The sequence below is a fragment of the Sus scrofa genome, chromosome 2 (assembly GCF_000003025.6).
Source record: "Sus scrofa isolate TJ Tabasco breed Duroc chromosome 2, Sscrofa11.1, whole genome shotgun sequence".
NCBI classification, from domain to species: domain Eukaryota; kingdom Metazoa; phylum Chordata; class Mammalia; order Artiodactyla; family Suidae; genus Sus; species Sus scrofa.
This window is the reverse complement of record NC_010444.4, coordinates 6,374,617-6,391,749: the sequence shown is the minus strand read 5'-3', so window position 1 is coordinate 6,391,749 and position 17,133 is coordinate 6,374,617. Positions and strand designations below refer to the sequence as shown.

Below are 17,133 nucleotides of genomic sequence, written 5' to 3'. Positions count from 1 at the left end.
GAATCAGGGCAAGCGCAGAAGCTGGGTACAGGAGTGACTGCAGAGACCTGAATGAGAGGTGGGGGTGAGGGGGGTGAGGGGGAGTGCGTTAGTAGTGGTGGAGAGAAGCAGCTGGATTCTGCATGGTTTGCTAGCACGGGGTGTGGCGTGTGAGGGAAAGAGAGGAGTCCAGGGTTTTGGCCTGAGCAGCAGGAAGGATGGATGTGGCCTTGGCTGAGATGGGGCAGATGGAGAGTCTGAGTTGCAACTTGTCCAGCTCATTAATATGCTTACACGTCATGGGTGTGAGTCGATGTCGGATGGGTCGTCGGATGTGAGTCTGGACTTCGTGGGAGAGGTCAGATTTGAGATATGCATACTTGGGCATAGCTGGAAGGTGACAGGTGGCTTTTAAGTCTGGCAGACTGGATGGGCTCACTTGAGAAATGAGTGCAGCTGGAGAAGCTCCATAGGTACCTTGTGAAAATACTGCCCAGAGAAACACAGACCATCCTCTGCCAAAGAAAGAAGTGGCCCAGAGTTAGTCTGAGAAGTCGATTGGGTTGGGGTCTGGAGTGGACTTGCTCTCTGAAAATGGAGCAGCCTCGGAGTTCCCTGGTGGCCCAAGGGGTTAAGGGCCTGGCATCGTCCCTGCTGGGGCTTGGGTTGTGGCTGTGACTTGAGTTTGATCCCTGGCCTGGGAATTTCTGCGTGCTGTAGGTGCGACAACAACAACAAATGGAGCAGATGGCACACGTGCCCTCCACCAAGGGTCCCACTGGTGACGTTCAGCAGAGGAGGTGGATGGGCGGGGATCCAGCCCGCCAGAAAGCAGTCTACCTCTTTTGAGCAGCAAAAGATCTTCACATGGAGCATTGTTTAGGTTGCTAAATGAAATGTGCTCATTGCCAAGTTTCCACTGGGATGGAGTCTGCGAGCAGACAAGGGTCCACAGGAAAAAAGCTCAGAGACATGAAAAAATGCTCAACATCACTAATTATTAGAAAAATGCAACTCAAAACTGCAATGAAGTGCCACCTCCCACCAGTTAGAGCGGCCATCACTAACAAATCCACAAACAACAAATGCTGGAGAGGGTGTGGAGGAAAGGGAACCCTCCTGCACTGTTGGTGGGCATGTAAACTGGTAAAACGACTATGGAAACCAGTGTGGAGATTCCTCAGAAAACTAAATCTAGAACCACCATGTGATCCAGCAATCCCACTCCTGGGCGTATATCCAGACAAACCTTCGTACCAAAAATACATGCACCCCTGTGTTCACCGCAACACACCTCGCAATAGCCAAGACATGGAGACAACCCAGATGTCCATCGACAGATGAATGGATTAAGAAGAGGTGGTCCATATACACAATGGAAAACGACTCAGCCACGAAAAGCACAGAATAATGCCATCTGCAGAAATTCTCATACTAAGCGAAGTCAGAAAGTGAAAGACAAGCACCATATGATATCATTTATATGTGCAGTCTAAAATATGGCACAAATGATCCATCTACAAAACAAACAGATCAGGAGTTCCCGTCGTGGCTCAGTGGTTAGCAAATCTGACTAGGAACCATGAGGTTGTGGGTTCGATCCCTGGCCTTGCTCAGTGGGTTAAAGATCCTGCATTGCTGTGGCTGTGGTGTGGGCTGGCGGCTACAGCTCAGATTCGACCCCTAGCCTGGGAGCCTCCATATACCACGGGAGAGGCCCAAGAAATGGCAAAAAGACAAACAAACAAACAAACAGATCATGGACATGGAGGGCAGACTTGTGGTTGCCAGAGGGGAGGGGGGGCTAGAGGGGGACTGACAGGGAGTTTGGGATGGGTAGATGCAGACTCTTACCTTTGGAATGGATGGGTGATGGGTGGGGGCCAGGGTCCTGCTGTGCAGCACAGGGAACTGTGTCCAGTTTCTTGGGTTAGGGGAAAAAAAAAAAAAGAAGGGGTGTTCAGGGGTGGCTGGGTCACCTTGCCATCCAGCAGAAATTGAAGGAACATTGTAAATCAACTCTAATACAAAATTTAAAACGTAAAAATGAAAAAACAGAAAAATAAAACAAATGAAAAATTTACCATATCTAGAAATAAATTACTTTCTTTTTTTTTTTTTTTTTTTTTTTTTTGTCTTTTGTCTTTTTAGGCCGCACCCGCAGCATATGGAGGTTCCCAGGCTAGGGGTCAAATCAGAACTGTAGCTGCCGGCCTAGGCTACAGCCACAGCCACACCAGATCCGAGCCGCATCTGTGACCTACACCACAGCTCACGGCAACACCGGATTCTTAACCCACTGAGCAAGGCCAGGGATCGAACCCAAAACCTCATGGTTCCTAGTTGGATTTGTTTCCGCTGTGCCGCAAGGGGAACTCCTGAAGTAAATTACTTTTGGAGAATAAAAAACGATGGTATCCTGGAGATACAGCTGATGTGCAGCTCCTTAATGCATTGAAGTATTCCTAGTTGGCATTTTTGCTGGTTGGTTTCATCTCGTCTGTGTTCTTTCTGTAATGGAAAATGGTCCAGTAGGGAATTGAACAGGCCTCATTTAGCTGGTTTTCTTCCATTGGATGAACTATACACACACTGTTGCATTTAGACTTATTTTCCCTGCAGAACAGTTTGAAGAAATGGTGCATCTCTCCAGGGTTCAAATCATTTAGAAATAAAGCTGGCCTTCCTCTCCTCCCGCCTCCCCCCAAAAAAAGCTCAGAGAAAATCATGCCCATTGGGGCATCTGCTAGGATTTACTTCTTTTTCTTTCTTTCTTTCTTTCTTTCTTTCTTTCTTTCTTTCTTTCTTTCTTTCTTTCTTTCTTTCTTTCTTTCTTTCTTTCTTTCTTTCTTTCTCTTTCTTTCTCTCTTTCTTTCTTTCTTTCCTTCTTTCCTTCTTTCTTTCTTTCTTTTTTTTTTTTTTTTTTTTTGTGTGTGTTGTTGGCATATGGAGGTTCCCAGGCTAGGAGTCTAATTGGAGCCGATGCCACCAACCTACACTACAGCTCATGGCAACGCTGGATCCTTAACCCGCTGAGTGAGGCCAGGGAGCGAATCCTTGTCCTCATGGATGCTAATCAGGTTTGCTAACTGCTAAGCCACGACGGGAACCCCTGCTAGGATTTACGTCTAAAAGCATCTCGCTGTCCAGCCCCCTCCCCGCCTGTTGGCTAATTAAAAACAACTCTCGCATAGCAGTTGTGACGAGCCCACAGCTCCATGCATGTGTGTAGATATTAACTGATTTCATCCTTACCACGGTCCTAGGAGGTGGACACTTTCAAAACCAGCCCACGCTGCCCATGAGGAAACAGGGGCACCAAGAAGGGTCATGGCAGGTGGGGGAGCTGGGACTTGAACCCTAGTGCCTCCTCTGTGCTCCTACCTGCTGCTCTCTGCTGCCTCCCATGAGCCGTCCGTTATTATTAGCAGTTTTAACATTGACTGACTGTGTTGCCTTTGTGATTTCATGTAATCCTTGCAACAAACCTACAGGATGGGGCCGTGGGTCCCTTTTTGCAGAGGCAGAAGTGACTTGCCCAAGGTCAGGGAGCTGCTGAGAGGCCATGCCAGGCTACTCCATCTCCAGGGTCTCAGCTCTGAACCATGTCCCTACCTTGCTGGTTGTGGTGGTCAGCTCCAGGGGTCCCATGGGGATTTACCATGTTAAGGCTTTTTGGTGATGCTTGGAAGTTTGGGATAAGCTGTGAATGCTCTTACTCTCTCCAGAGTCTCCTCTGGGCCCTGGTTGGCCCACTGCCTTCTTCCTGGACATGGTGTTCAACTTCCTGGCCCTTTCCACCCCATTAGGGCCTAGGAGTGTAAGTGGCTTGAACAAGATCTTGTAGTGAGAGTTCAGTTTGGCTCCTGCATGGCCTCAGCGGGGGCTGAGGGGCAGCCAGGCAGCAGGCCGAGGGCAAGGGACCCCTTGGGCCCCATCTGGCCATCCCCATGGAGTGTGGGGTCCCTTTGAGACAGAGAGTCCTGAGATCCCTTTGATGGATAGATGGAGAAAGACAGGCCGGGCAAAGGCAGGGAAATTATACTAGGTCGATGGGGCGTCCTGCGGAGTCAGGAGCAGAGGCAGGACTTGACCCCGGATCACTGGACTCCCAGGCCTGGGCTATTCCTCAGGATCCTGCTGAACTCTCCTCGCTAGAGGGAAGCTGGCTTTACATACCCTTCCTGGCCTGCTTTTGGTCAGGGCCTTCGGGACTGGCTGAGGCTGGTTGCCATAGCGAGGGTGGGACAGGCAGTTCCAACATTGGCGGGTGGGGTGGGGGAGGGGGCAGGACACCGCTATGTTAAACGCCCACCAACCGCTGGTGAGGACCACCTCCAGGAGACCAGGGCCGGACACACGGCTCCAGGCTCCCGGAACGGCTGCAGGTCTGCTCCAGCTTCTCTCCAGGATCACCCAAGCTGAGCAGGTGAGGGAAGCCCTGTGGGAGGGCCACCAACTGCCCAGAGGCAGGCTGGCTCTCAGGGCTGGGGGAAGCCAGGGCTGGGGGAGGCCCCTGAGAGGCCATAAGACTGGAGCTGAGGCCCAGGTGAGAGGCAGGGAGGCCTGAGGCAGGCAGGAACTATGGGGTGGCTTAGGGCTGGGCTGAAGATGAGGGTGACGCCCAAGGATGACTCCCAGGCTTCTGCTGGAGCATTTTCGGGATCAGCATTTCCAGAAAGATAATGAGTATTTTCCAGCTTGGCTTAGCAAGTCCAGGGCCCCACAGGGCGTTCAAAAGAGCTGTCCAGGGCCCAGAGGCAATACAGTGCAACGGTGACAATTCTGGGCTCTGGGGACAGACTCAGCACGTTCAGGTCCCGGCTCCACTTAACTGGCTCTGTGACCTTAGTCAGGCAATTTCACCTCTCTGGGCCCCAGTGTTCTCTGCATGATGGGGCGAGAGCGCAGATACCTCATCGGGTCCTTGGGAAGGTTAAATGAGCACCCAGTAGGTGCTCAGGGCATAGCAGCTGTTGCTACTTGAATATTAATAACTCAGGTCGCAATCAGTCAGTTGCAGCGGTAGCAAGGGCCCAGAGAGGCCAGCCAGGGTGCACAGGAGGAGGGTCCCCTGGGGGAGCTGCCTGGAGCTCGGCTTCCTCTCCCGTCTTCGCCCAGGGGGGTCTTGGGAGCGGTGATCATAAAATTCGGGACCAGCCGCAGAGGTCTCAGAGTGCAGGGCAGACAACGAAGAAGGACCGGAGGCTCAGGGGCCGGAACAAGAAAAGCCAAGGCTCTGCTGAGGCCGAGGAGTAAGCCGTGTGGAGGGGTTGGAGGGGATGCTGGGCACCAGGCCCCGCTGGGGGCAGGTGTGCGGACCTCGACCGTGACGGCCGCCCCTGCCCTCTCCCTCCTCAGTCTCCTCCACTCTCCTCGGAAACCCTCCTTCCCCTTCCAGTGGGCCTGGGAGAGCTTCACCGAAGACGGCCAGGCTCTGCTTCAGCCTGGCTCCGCCTCGGCCCCTGGCCACCAAGGCCTGCCCTCGCCCCCAGGGGTCACCCGGCCCAGGGCCAGGCACTCGTCGGCGGCCAGCCTCCCGGAGGCTCATGACTTCTGCTGGAAGACGGAGGTGCCCAGCCTGGAGAAGAGACAGCAGCCCGGGGCCTGCAGCGGCCTCCTCGGGCCCCCAGGCAAAGGGGCGGGCCAGGCGCGGGAGCCCCCTGGGGAGTGCGGCTCAGAATGGGCCCTGGAGTCTGAGGAGGCCGCTGAGCTGGAAGGCCCAGGTGCTGAGGAGGCCAAGAGGGGTCTGAGCCCTGGGGAACTGCCCCAGCTCCTCAGGAGGGGGGCGATCTTGGAGGAGGAGCAGTTTGCAGAGGAGGCTGAAGAGGGGGAGCCCAGGACCCCCCCAAGAAGGAGGGCTGGTTCTCGAAGGAAGGGGCAGAATTCTGGTGAGGAGACCTCAGACGAGCACCAACTGCAGTGCCAGGCGGGCAGCCCCAGTACCAACAGCCTCCGAGGACCGCAGAGGAGGAAGCCAAGGGCCCAGGAGCCGGAGGGTCTGCAGGACCTGGAGAGGCTGCGGAGGCAGTGGCAGCAGGAGTTGGACTGTGGTGAGCAGGAGCTCGATGCCCGGGCTCCCCACGCAGTCACAGGAAGAGGGGTCCCGGTGTGGGTGGGATTGTCTGAAGGGACAGTCCCTGACTTGTCCCTCTGTGGACAGGCCTCAGAAAACAGCCCTGGAAGGCTCTGCGGACAGCTGTTCAGGCCTCCAGCTGGAGTGGGAAGGCCCACACCTTGCGAGATGATGAGACTTTCCTGTTTGCCAACTTCCCCAACCGCACCTTCCACAAACGGCAGGAGGCCACCAGGTGAGGTGAAGGAGAAGGAGCATGGGAGTGAAGTTCATGGACTAGAGGAGGAGCTGGTTCTCCAAGACAGTCATTCATCCTCTCATTCATTCCTTCATTTACCCATTCACCACACTTTCTCATCATCCAATCATCTGTCTACCCATCCATCCATCCATCCAACCATCCACCCACCCACCCACCCACCCATCCACCCATCCACCCATCCATCCATCCATCCATCCACCCACCCACCCACCCATCCACCCATCCACCCACCCACCCATCCACCCACCCATCCACCCATCCATCCATCCATCCATCTGTCTGCTTGGCTGACTGTTAACTGACACAGGTCACTTTTCATTCATTTCCTACCTTCTAACCATTCACAGTCTATTAGCTAAATGATTAATGCAACCTATGTCGGGTATCTGCTCGTGGGTTCCTAGGATATAAAGGTTAAAAGACTTGGCTTCAGCCCTTAGAAGCTCAAGGTTGGCTGGAAGAGGAGACAGAATGGCAAAACAGCAAGAGTGGCAGAAGAGTTAAATCATTACTATAGGAGTTCCCGTCGTGGCGCAGTGGTTAACGAATCCGACTAGGAACCATGAGGTTGCGGGTTCTATCCCTGCCCTTGCTCAGTGGGTTAACGATCCGGCGTTGCCGTGAGCTGTGGTGTAGGTTGCAGACTCGGCTCGGATCCTGCGTTGCTGTGGCTCTGGCATAGGCTGGTGGCTACAGCTCCGATTGGACCCCTAGCCTGGGAACCTCCATATGCCGCGGGAGCGGCCCAAGAAATAGCAAAAAGACAAAAAAAAAAAAAAAATCATTACTATACTTATGGCTTGAGCCAGAGACAGTGGGAGCAGAGAGGAATGCTGGGGCTGGGGGCTGGGGGCAATGTCTAGGTGAGGAATGCTAAGGGTCTGACCCAGGAGGCCATGTGAGTAAAGAGAGGGGATTTATTTGAAAGATATTTGGGAGAGTTCCAGTTGTGGCTCACCGGTAACAAACCTGACTAGTATACATGAGGATGCAGGTTCAATCCCTGGCCTCACCTGGTGGGTTAAGGATCCATCATTGCCGTGAACTGCAGTGTAGGTCACAGACATGGCTTGGATCCCATGTTGCTGCAGCTCTGATTCAACCCCTCCCAAGCCTGGGAGCTTCCATATGCTGTGGGTGGGGCCCTGAAAAAAAAAAAAAAAGATATTTGGAGGCTGGCTCAGTGGGCCTTGGTGACCAGTTCTAAGTGGAGGTGAAATTCTTTCAGCGTTCTGGTTGTGCCTGTTAATTCTTTCTTACCCTGTCATTCCTGCTTGAGCTCTTTCCATGCTTCCCAATGGCCTTGGGACAAAGCCCAGGTTCCTTGATAAGGAAGCTCCTGTCTCCCACCCACACCAGGGGGTCAGAGTGACCGGGATGCCCCAGGCTCTCCCTCCTCCCCTAGAATGGCCCCCTCCCTCATGAGCCCAGCTGACCCAGATCTGTCTTTCAACTCCAGAGTCAGGTGCCCCTCCAGGAAGCTCTCCCCTGCAGTGGCCTCCATCATAGGTCTTGCCCGTCCACATTGCATCAAGGTGCTGGGCTGTCTGTCCTTCCCCATGTGCAGATTGCGGGCTCTTGAAGGAAGGTGCCCGGTCTTTTTGATCACAGCCCCTATCTGCTGCCCTAAAAGGACCTGGTGCATAGGAGGCGCTCAATAAGTATATGCTCAGTGCATTCCGCATCCACCTCCTTATCTCTCTGTCCATCTTTCTACCTGGCCGTGAACTCACCAACAGTGAGTTTCCGTCTAGGGTAGGCACTGTTCTAGTTGCTGGCGACATATTGGTGGTGCAGAGGACAGACAAGGAACGCTGCTCTCACCAGACTTACGTTCTACTCGGGAAGAAGGATGATGAGCAAAGAAATGCACGAAATGTACAGTTAGAGTTGGAAATTCCCTGGGAGGTCGTTGGGGTGCTGGGGTCTCACTCTCCCTGACCTTGGAGCCAAGACCCGATTGACAAGAGGAGCTGACCATCAGCTCTGGGGAAAGAATGTTCCCGGTGGATCAAGCTGCTGACTCTTCAGCCATCCACACCTTTCATCCACCCATTGGTCCCATCACCCTTTGTTTCTCCTTCCCATCCATTTGTCCATCTGTCTGTCCCTCAAACCAGCAGGCGTTGCCCCAGCCCCTACCAGGTTCAGGGGTCAGAGAGAAGAAAGATCTGGCCCCTCCCCTAAGGAGAGATGCTTCGTTCTTCGCAAGGAGAAGTTGGCGCAGGCGAGGTCAGGGGTGCGTGCGCTGAGCTCCCCGAGGCTGAGGATGTTCAGAGGTGGGGTCCACCGCTGGCTGGGGTAGGCAGGAGGCTTCTGGGAAGAGTAGGGAAAGGCCCTGAGCTGGGCCTGAGGGCTGAGCCCCCAGGGGCAGCCTGCATCCTGCCACAACCCCCACCCCCTGCCCCCGGCCCTCCCCTGCCCGGCAGTCTTCTCCCCCTCCTCTCCCTTTGCTCTTTCCACCCAAGAAGCCTACTGCAGGCCTGGGAGAGGCAACAGCTGGAAGAGCTGCAGCAGGCCGAGCTGCGGCGGGCCCGGGAGCAGCGGGTACAGCAGCAGGTGGCTCGCTGCCTGGCAGCCTATGCGCCCAGAGGGAGCCGGGGGCCAGGAGCTGCCCAGCGCAAGCTGGAGGAGCTGAGGTAGGAGGCCCGGGGCTGCCAGGGGCCTGGCAGGGAGAGGGCAGGGGGCGGTGCTAAGTGTCAGAGCAAAGAACCAAGGAGATCTTGCCCTCACCTTCCCTCCGATGGCAGGCAGGCCAGGCCACTTTAGATGAAGACCAGGGAGGAGAAGGGGCTTTGCCAAGTTCACCCTAATGATAACGGTCCCTGCAGCTGTCGAAAGCTCAAGTTTAAAATGTTCTGCCTGCATGATCACATTTTCAATATTGTTTTCTGATTTCAAATGCCAGGCATGCCCACTATAAAAATGGCTCGGGAGCTTCCTTGTGCCGCAGAAGTGGCTAAAAAAAAAAAAAAAAGAGATGCAAATATTACAGAGGGAGTTCTGTTCATGGCTCAGTGGTTAATGAATCAGACTAGGAACCATGAAGTTGCAGTTTCGATCCCGGGCTTCGCTCAGTGGGTTAAGGATCCGGCATTACCATGAGCTATGGTGTAGGTTGCAAGCATGGCTGGGATCTGGTGTGGCTGTGGCTGTGGTGTAGGCCGGCAGCTAAAACTCCAATTAGACTCTAGCCTGGGAACCTCCATATGCCACGGGAGCGGCCCTAGAAAAAGGCAAAAAGACCAAAAAAAAAAAATTACAGAAATTGTTCATGGAGAATGTGAATAGTGGCTACGGTCCTGCTCCTGGGGACAGCCATTGTTCACGGTCAGGTGAGGAAAGAGTCACCTGTTTCATTTTCTTCCCATATTTTGATTAAAAAAAAAAAAAAGCACAGAGTTCCCATCGTGGTCCAGCAGAAACTAATCTGACTAGCATCCATGAGGATGCGGGTTTGATCCCTGACCTCGCTCAGTGGGTTAAGGATCCGGCGTTGCCACGAGCTGTGGTGTAGGTCACAGATGTGGCTCGGATCTGGTGTTGGTGTGGCTGTGGTATAGGCTGACAGGTGTAGCTCTGATTTGACCCCTAGCCTGGAACCTCCATATGCCGAAGTGTGACCTTAAAAGGCAAAAAAAAAAAAAAAACCAAAAATAAACACCCAAAAAACCCATTATTTCAGCTGCCTTCAGTGTTGTGGCTCCAGCACTTCATAGCTGTGTGGCTTTAAGCAAGTGACTTACCCTCTCTGTGTTCAGTTTCTTCATTATAAAAGGGGGATGGTAATGATAGGACCTGTATTTTACGGCTTTGGAGGGGATTGAGTGATTAATGCAGGTGAAGGACAGAGCTGGTGTGGGCAAGCAGTCAGCATACTCAGGCACGCTCCTGGTTTGTGCAGCCCGGGCTGCAGCCCTGGCCAACCCTACATGGAGCTTCCACTCTAGGGGGGAGCAGATGAAGCAAAGAAGGGACAATGCAGAGCGGAATAAGACTCTGAGGGGAGGGGTCCCCATTGTGGCGCAGTGTAAATTAATCTGACTAGGAACCATGAGGTTGAGGGTTTGATCCCTGATCTCACTCAGTGGGTTAAGGATCCGGCGTTGCCACGAGCTGTGGTGTAGGTCACAGATGTGGCTCGGATCTGGTGTTGCTGTGGCTGTGTATAGGCTGACAGGTGTAGCTCTGATTTGACCCCTAGCCTGGAACCTCCATATGCCGAAGTGCGGCCCTTAAAAAAGAAAAATTGGAGCTCTGTGGTGGTCCTGCGGGTTAAGGATCCAGCATTGGCACTCATGTGGCTTGGTGGCCGCTGCAGTTCAGGTTTGACCCCGGCCTGGGAACTTCTGCATGCCACGGGTGTGGCCAAAAAAAAAAAGTCAAATTCATATTTAAAAGCATTTTTTTAAGACTCCTTGGATATTAGCCCCACTGCCATAATTTTACAGATGAGGAAAGTCAGGCTCTGAGAGCTTGAATAATTCGTCAAAGGTCACAAGTGAGTGGCAAAGCTGGGATTCCAACCCAGGCAGCCATTCAGCCACCCTCCTCCACTGCTCCAACACCTGGTCCTCAGATAAAGTGCACCAGGGAAGTTCCCGTCGTGGCTCAGTGGTTAACGAATCCGACTAGGAACCATGAGGTTTCAGGTTCAATCCTTGGCCTCGCTGAGTGGGTTAAGGATCCATCACTGCTATGAGGTTCATTGGTTTTTCACAAGGCGGGAAGTGTAAGACTCCAATGGCAGATGTCAGTGAGAGGAGTGTTTCAAACCTCTTTCATTTTTCCTTGGGAGCAGGTACTTCCCTCGGGGTCTCTTGGCCCTTCCAGCCCGTGAACATTGCTGTCTCAGCTGCACGGGAGACCATGTCCTGCCCAGGAGGATGGGCGCAAAAGATGGTGCCCCGTGGTAGGGAGGCTACGTGCCTTCTTTTTACTCCCACGTGATGGACAGGGCTGATGTCCATGGACACCACCTCCTTTCTCGCCTGGAGCTGCAAGACGTGGGCTCCCTCTCCATTCTAACAGAAACAGCGTCGAGCACGAGGCAGGAAAACCACACGCGGCACCACGGGCCAGATGGAGACTGAATGCGGCGGATGCTCCTCCACCCCTTCTCCTGTAACTGCTGCAAACTCCCTCTTGAGCGATGAACGCTCCTTTTTGCGGTGGCTTCAGGTCCTGGCCATGGTGTCTTCTTCTTTTTTTTTTTTTCTTTTTGCCTTTTCTAGGGCCACTCCCGTGGCATGTGGAGGTTCCCAGGCTAGGGGTCAAATCGGAGCTGTAGCCACCGGCCTACACCAGAGCCACAGCAACACGGGATCCAAGCTGTGTCTGCTACCTACACCACAGCTCGAGGCAACACCGGATCTTTAACCCCCTGATCGAGGCCAGGGCTCGAACACGCAACCTCATGGTTCCTAGTCGGATTCGTTAACCACTGAGCCATGATGGGAACTCCATTTTTTCTTGAATGAGGAATGCTCCTTCCCTACACAGCCAAGGGGCCAGGCCCAGCAAGACAGTGTTTTTCCAGGAGGCCCAGCACGAGTCTTGGAGTCCGCCTGTCCCTGCCCCTTTCCTGTCCATGGGTGCTGCCACCACACTCCTTGGCCTCTCTCATGTGTTCCACAAAAGGAGGCCCGGTCCCACGTGTGGTGTGGCCAGAGGGCCCCTCTCACTGCCAGGAGGCTCAGCTTGTTAAACAGATTTTCAACAAGCGCACAAATGGGTTTTTGTAAATGGGATTGTGCTTCCCCAGTGGAAACTGGATCTTTTTCAGGCCTGCACGTGCACGCACACGCGCACACACGTGTTTCTTTTTTGGCCACCCCATGGCACATCGAATTCCCAGGTCAGGGATCAGATCTGAACGCCAGATCCTTAACCCACTGTGCTGGGCTGGGGATCAAATCTCCATGCCAGCATTGCAAGAGACGTCATCAATCTTGTTGCACCACTCGGGAACTCCTCAGATGTGTTCTTATTGCAAAACGTTTCTTTCATTCTTTTTTTTTTTTTTTTTTTTTTTTAAGGGCTGCCCCTGGGGCATATGGAAGCTCCCAGGCTAGGGGTTGAATCAGAGCTGCAGCTGCCGGCCTATATCTTGGCCACAGGAATGCTGGACCAGAGCCGTTTCTGCGACCTACACTGCAGCTTGCATCAACGCTGGATTCTTTTTTTTTTTTTTTTTTATTACTCAAGTGAATTTATCACATCTGTAGTTGTATAATGATTATAACAATCTGATTTCACAGGATTTCCATCCCACAGCCCAAGCACATCCCCTCACCCCCCAAAATGTCTCCTCCGGAGACCATAAGTTTTTCAATGTCTGTGAGTCAGCCTGTCCCCGCCCCTTTCTTTGCAGTCTGTTCTGCAAAGAAGTTCATTCTGTCCTTTTTTCAGATTCCACATGTCAGTGAAAGCATTTGATGTTGGTGTCTCATTGTATGGCTGACTTCACTTAGCATAATAGTTTCTAGTTCCATCCATGTTGCAAAAAACACTGGTATTTCGTTCTTTTTAATGGCTGAGTAATATTCCATTGTGTATATGTACCACATCTTCTGGATCCACTCCTTTGTTGATGGACATTTAGGTTGTTTCCATGTTTTGGCTATTGCAAGTAGTGTTGCAATGAACGTCAGAGTATGTATGTCTTTGTGAGTTGTGGTGTTCTCTGGGTAGATGCCCAGGAACGGTAGTTCTATATTTAGTTTTCTGAGGAATCTCCATACTGCTTTCCACAGTGGTTGCACCAATTTACAATCCCACCAAAAGTGTACTAGTGTTCCTTTTCCCCACCCCCTCTCCAGCACTTATTGTTTGTAGACTTTTTGATGATGGCCATTCTCGCTGGTGTAAGGTGGTACCTCAGAGTGGTTTTGACTTGCATCTCTCTAATAATGAGTGATGTTGAACATCCTTTCATGTGTTTCTCGGCCATCTGTATGTCTTTGGAGAACTGTCTGTTTAGATCTTCTGCCCATTTTTTGATGGGGTTGTTTGTTTTTTTGGTATGGAGCTGCAGAAGGTGTTTATAAATTTTGGAGATTAATCCCTTGTCAATCGATTCACTTGCAAAGATCTTCTCCCATTCCGTGGGTTGTCTTTTTGTGTTGTTTAGGGTTTCCTTTGCGTGCAGAAACTTAAGTTTGATTAGGTCCCATTTGTTTATTTTTGTTTTTGTTGTTACTACTCTGAGAGGTGGATCTGAGAAGATGTTGCTGTCGTTTATGTCAGAGAGTGTTTGGCCTATGTTTTCCTCTAAGAGTTTTATGGTGTCTGGTTTTATATCTAGGTCTTTAATCCATTTGGAGTTTATTTTTGTGTATGGTGTTAGGGAGTGTTCTCATTTCATTCTTTTCCATGTGGCTGTCCAGTTTTCCCAGCACCACTTATTGGACAAGCTATCCTTTCTCCATTGTATATTCTTGCCTCCTTTGTCATAGATTAGTTGGCTGTAGGTGCGTGGGTTTAATTCTGGGCTTTCTATCTTGTTCCACTGATCTGTATTTCTGTCTTTGTGCCAGTACCATGCGGTTTTGATGATTGTTGCTTTGTAGTATAGTCTGAAGCCCGGGAGCCTGATTCCTCTAGCTCCATTTTTCTTTTTCAGGATGTCTTTGGCTATTCTGGGTCTTTTCTGCTTCCAAACAAACTTTATTTTGTTCAAGTTCTGTGAAAAATGTCCTTGGTAATTTTATAGGGATTGCATTGAATCTGTAGATTGCCTTGGTAATATTAACTCTTCCAATCCACCAGCATGGTATATATTTCCATCTATTGGTGTCATCTTTGATTTCTTTCATCAGTGGCTTATAGTTTTCAGAGTACAGGTCTTTTTGTTTCTTTAGGTAGGTTTACTCCTAGGTATTTTATTCTTTTGGATGCAATGGTAAACAGGATTGCTTCCCTAATTTCTCTTTCTGCTCTTTCATTGTTAGTGTATAGAAATGCTGTCTATTTCTGTGTATTGACTTTGTATCCTGCGACTTTGCCAAATTCGTGGATGAGCTCTAACAGTTTTCTGGTAGAGTCTTTAGGATTCTCTAGGTATAGTATCATGTCATCTGCAAATAGTGATAGTTTTACTTCTTCATTTCCAATTTAGATTCCTTTGATTTCTTTTTCTTCTCTGATTGCTATGGTTAGGACTTCCAGAACTATGTTGAAGAGTAGTGGCGAGAGCGGACATCCTTGTCTTGTTCCTGATCTCAGCAATGCTGGATTCTTAACCCACTAAGTGAGGCCAGGGATCAAACCCACATCCTCATGGGTACTAGTTGGGTTCTTAACCCACTGAGCTATAATGGGAACTCCCTGTAACACATTTCTTTAGATCCTTGTTCCATTTTCTGTTCCTAGCTGGGGCACTAACTCACCAGGACTGCTTTTCCCTTTACAAGCTGTCTGACCTGGAGCAAATTATCACTGAGTTATATATAACATATATATATATATATGTGTGTGTGTGTGTGTGTATGTGTGTATGCATATATATGTTATATATATGTGTGTGTATGTGTGTGTGTGTATATATATATATGGCTGCCCCTGTAGCATGCAGAAGTTCCCAGGCTAGGGATTGAGCCCATGTCACAGCAGCAACCTGTGCCATAGCACTAACAATGCTGGATCTTCAACCTGCTGCGCTTGAAAGGAACTCCCATCTCTGTTCCATTTTCTAAGCTATCTGCTTATAAGAACCACAGAGAAGGGATTCTCATGTGGTTCAGCGGTAACAAACTGGACTAGTATCCATAAGGATGAGGGTTCGATCCCTGGCCCCGCTCAGTGGGTTAAGAATAGGTGCCTGGATCTGGCATTGCTGTGGCTGTGATGTAGGCTGGCAGCCACAGCTCCGATTCCACCCCTAGCCTAGGAACTCCCATGTGCTGTAAATGTGGCCCTAAAAAGAAAGGAAGAAAGAAAGAAAGAAAGACCCCACAGACAATCCTGGCAAGCTTGTCCAATCCCGGCTATAGGACAGAGAAGAAAACTGAATCCAGGGAGTTCCCACTGTGACACAGTGGAAATGAATCTGACTAGGAACCATGAGGTTGCAAGTTCAATCCCTGGTGGTGTTCAGTGGGTTAAGGATCTGGTGTTGCCATGAGCTGTGGTATAGGTCACAGATGTGGCTCAGATCCTGCACTGCTATGGCTGTGGTGTAGGCCGGCAGCTGTAGCTCCAATTAGACCTCTAGCCTGGGAACTTCAATATGTCATGGATACAGCCCTAAAAAGCAAAAGCAAAACAAAACAAAACAAAACAAAGAAAATTGAACCCAGAGCCCAGAGTGGGACCTTGCCTGAAGCCACAGCCACAGCTTCTCCTCCTGGGGGTGGATGGAATGTGCAAGCCAAGGCTCAGTTTCTCGGAAGCCAGCGCAGGCCCCTCTCCCTTGGGGGTAGCTGGGAGGACAGGCGAGCCTGGCACAACCTGCAGACTTGGGCATGTGCTCAGTCCTTCATTTCCCGGCTGTGCAACCCTGGGCAAGCCCCTCGAACCTCTTGAGTCTCTGGCAAGTTGTGGGTAAGATGGGGCAGATAATTCCCGCCCCTCTGACCTCGGGAGGAGGCCAGGGCAAGGATGGGAATGAAACGGCTTTGTAGAGCTAAGGGTGGGAGGACAGAAACAGAAAGTCCTTAGTGAGAACGAGTGGGCCGAGGAGCGGGGGTGACGCGTGTCCAGGGTTAGCTGCTCAGAGGCCCATCTCCCCGCAGGCGCCAGGAGCGACAGCGCTTTGCTGAGTACCAGGCAGAGTTGCAGGGCATCCAGCACAGGGTGCAGGCCCGGCCCTACCTGTTCCAGCAGGCCATGCAGGTGAGGCCAGCAGCTGGGTCAGCACATGGGCTCCGGAGAACCAAGCTTTTCACTGGCCCAGTGGGTGGGAGTGGGCCCCCTGAGTCAGGCCCCCCAAGGCTGCCGCCCATCTGGAAGCCCCAGGACCCCTGTGTAATCAGAGCCTCATGGTGTCCTCAGCAGCCCTGTCAAGAGAGGGAACCCCTCTTCTCTCTCCTCAGGTCAATGCCCGGCTCACGGTGACGCGGCGCTTCTCCCAGGTGCTGTCGGAACTGGGACTGGATGAGGAGCAGCTGCTGGCTGAGGCAGGAAAGGGGGACAGAGAAGGTGCCCCCAGGAAACCCAGGTGAGGCCCAACTGCGGGGAGAAAGGGCACCATCACCAGCACTCCCCACAGGGTCTCACCCCGCGTCTGCCGGCCCTGGATCCACCCAGAATCTGGGCTTCAGACCTGCCCCATCCACTCCCTGACCTGGAGGACGAGTCCAGCTTGAGCGGAGGAAGGCAGGGCCAGGGTTATTTTCCCTACTTCCGGTGCGGAAACTAAGAACCCGAGGGGTAGGGCCATGCCCAAGGACACAGGAATGCACCGCACACCAAGTTCCCACCCTGGGCTGGGGCCTGGCCAGTCACTCCACATACGCGTATGCTTTCCAACAACTAGGTGCACAGCAGGGGTTTTGAGGCTTGAGGAGGGGTAATCACTTCTCAGGGTCACACAGTACAGGAGCCCCGACATCAGTGATGATGGCCTCACCCATCCAACAGCCCATGTCTTCTTGGGCACAGGGACAGAGAGCTGTAGAGCCCAGTGGCCTCTTGGTGTCTTTTGTCTTTAAGGAGCCACAGGTCAGTGGGGGCAAGAATGCAGGACTCTTCTCAGAGCCCCACGAAGACAGGATCCACCGGCAGCCAGCCTGATAAGCACTCTAACTCAAGCTCAGACCAGGAGTCTGGTGTCTAAGATTAAAATTAAAAATAAAATTAAATGCTTTGTGGAAAA

The 17,133-nt window shown here is 51.9% G+C and overlaps 1 protein-coding gene across 1 annotated transcript; it reads left to right on the top strand.

Moving 5' to 3' along the window:
• On the top strand, positions 293–17,133 carry TSGA10IP (testis specific 10 interacting protein). The gene is given in 9 exon segments (XM_021083386.1): positions 293–337; positions 4,271–4,408; positions 5,101–5,243; positions 5,341–6,032; positions 6,143–6,290; positions 8,786–8,956; positions 16,052–16,151; positions 16,352–16,476; positions 16,971–17,133. Coding segments are annotated over 9 exon segments (1,686 nt in total). The 3' UTR covers positions 17,095–17,133.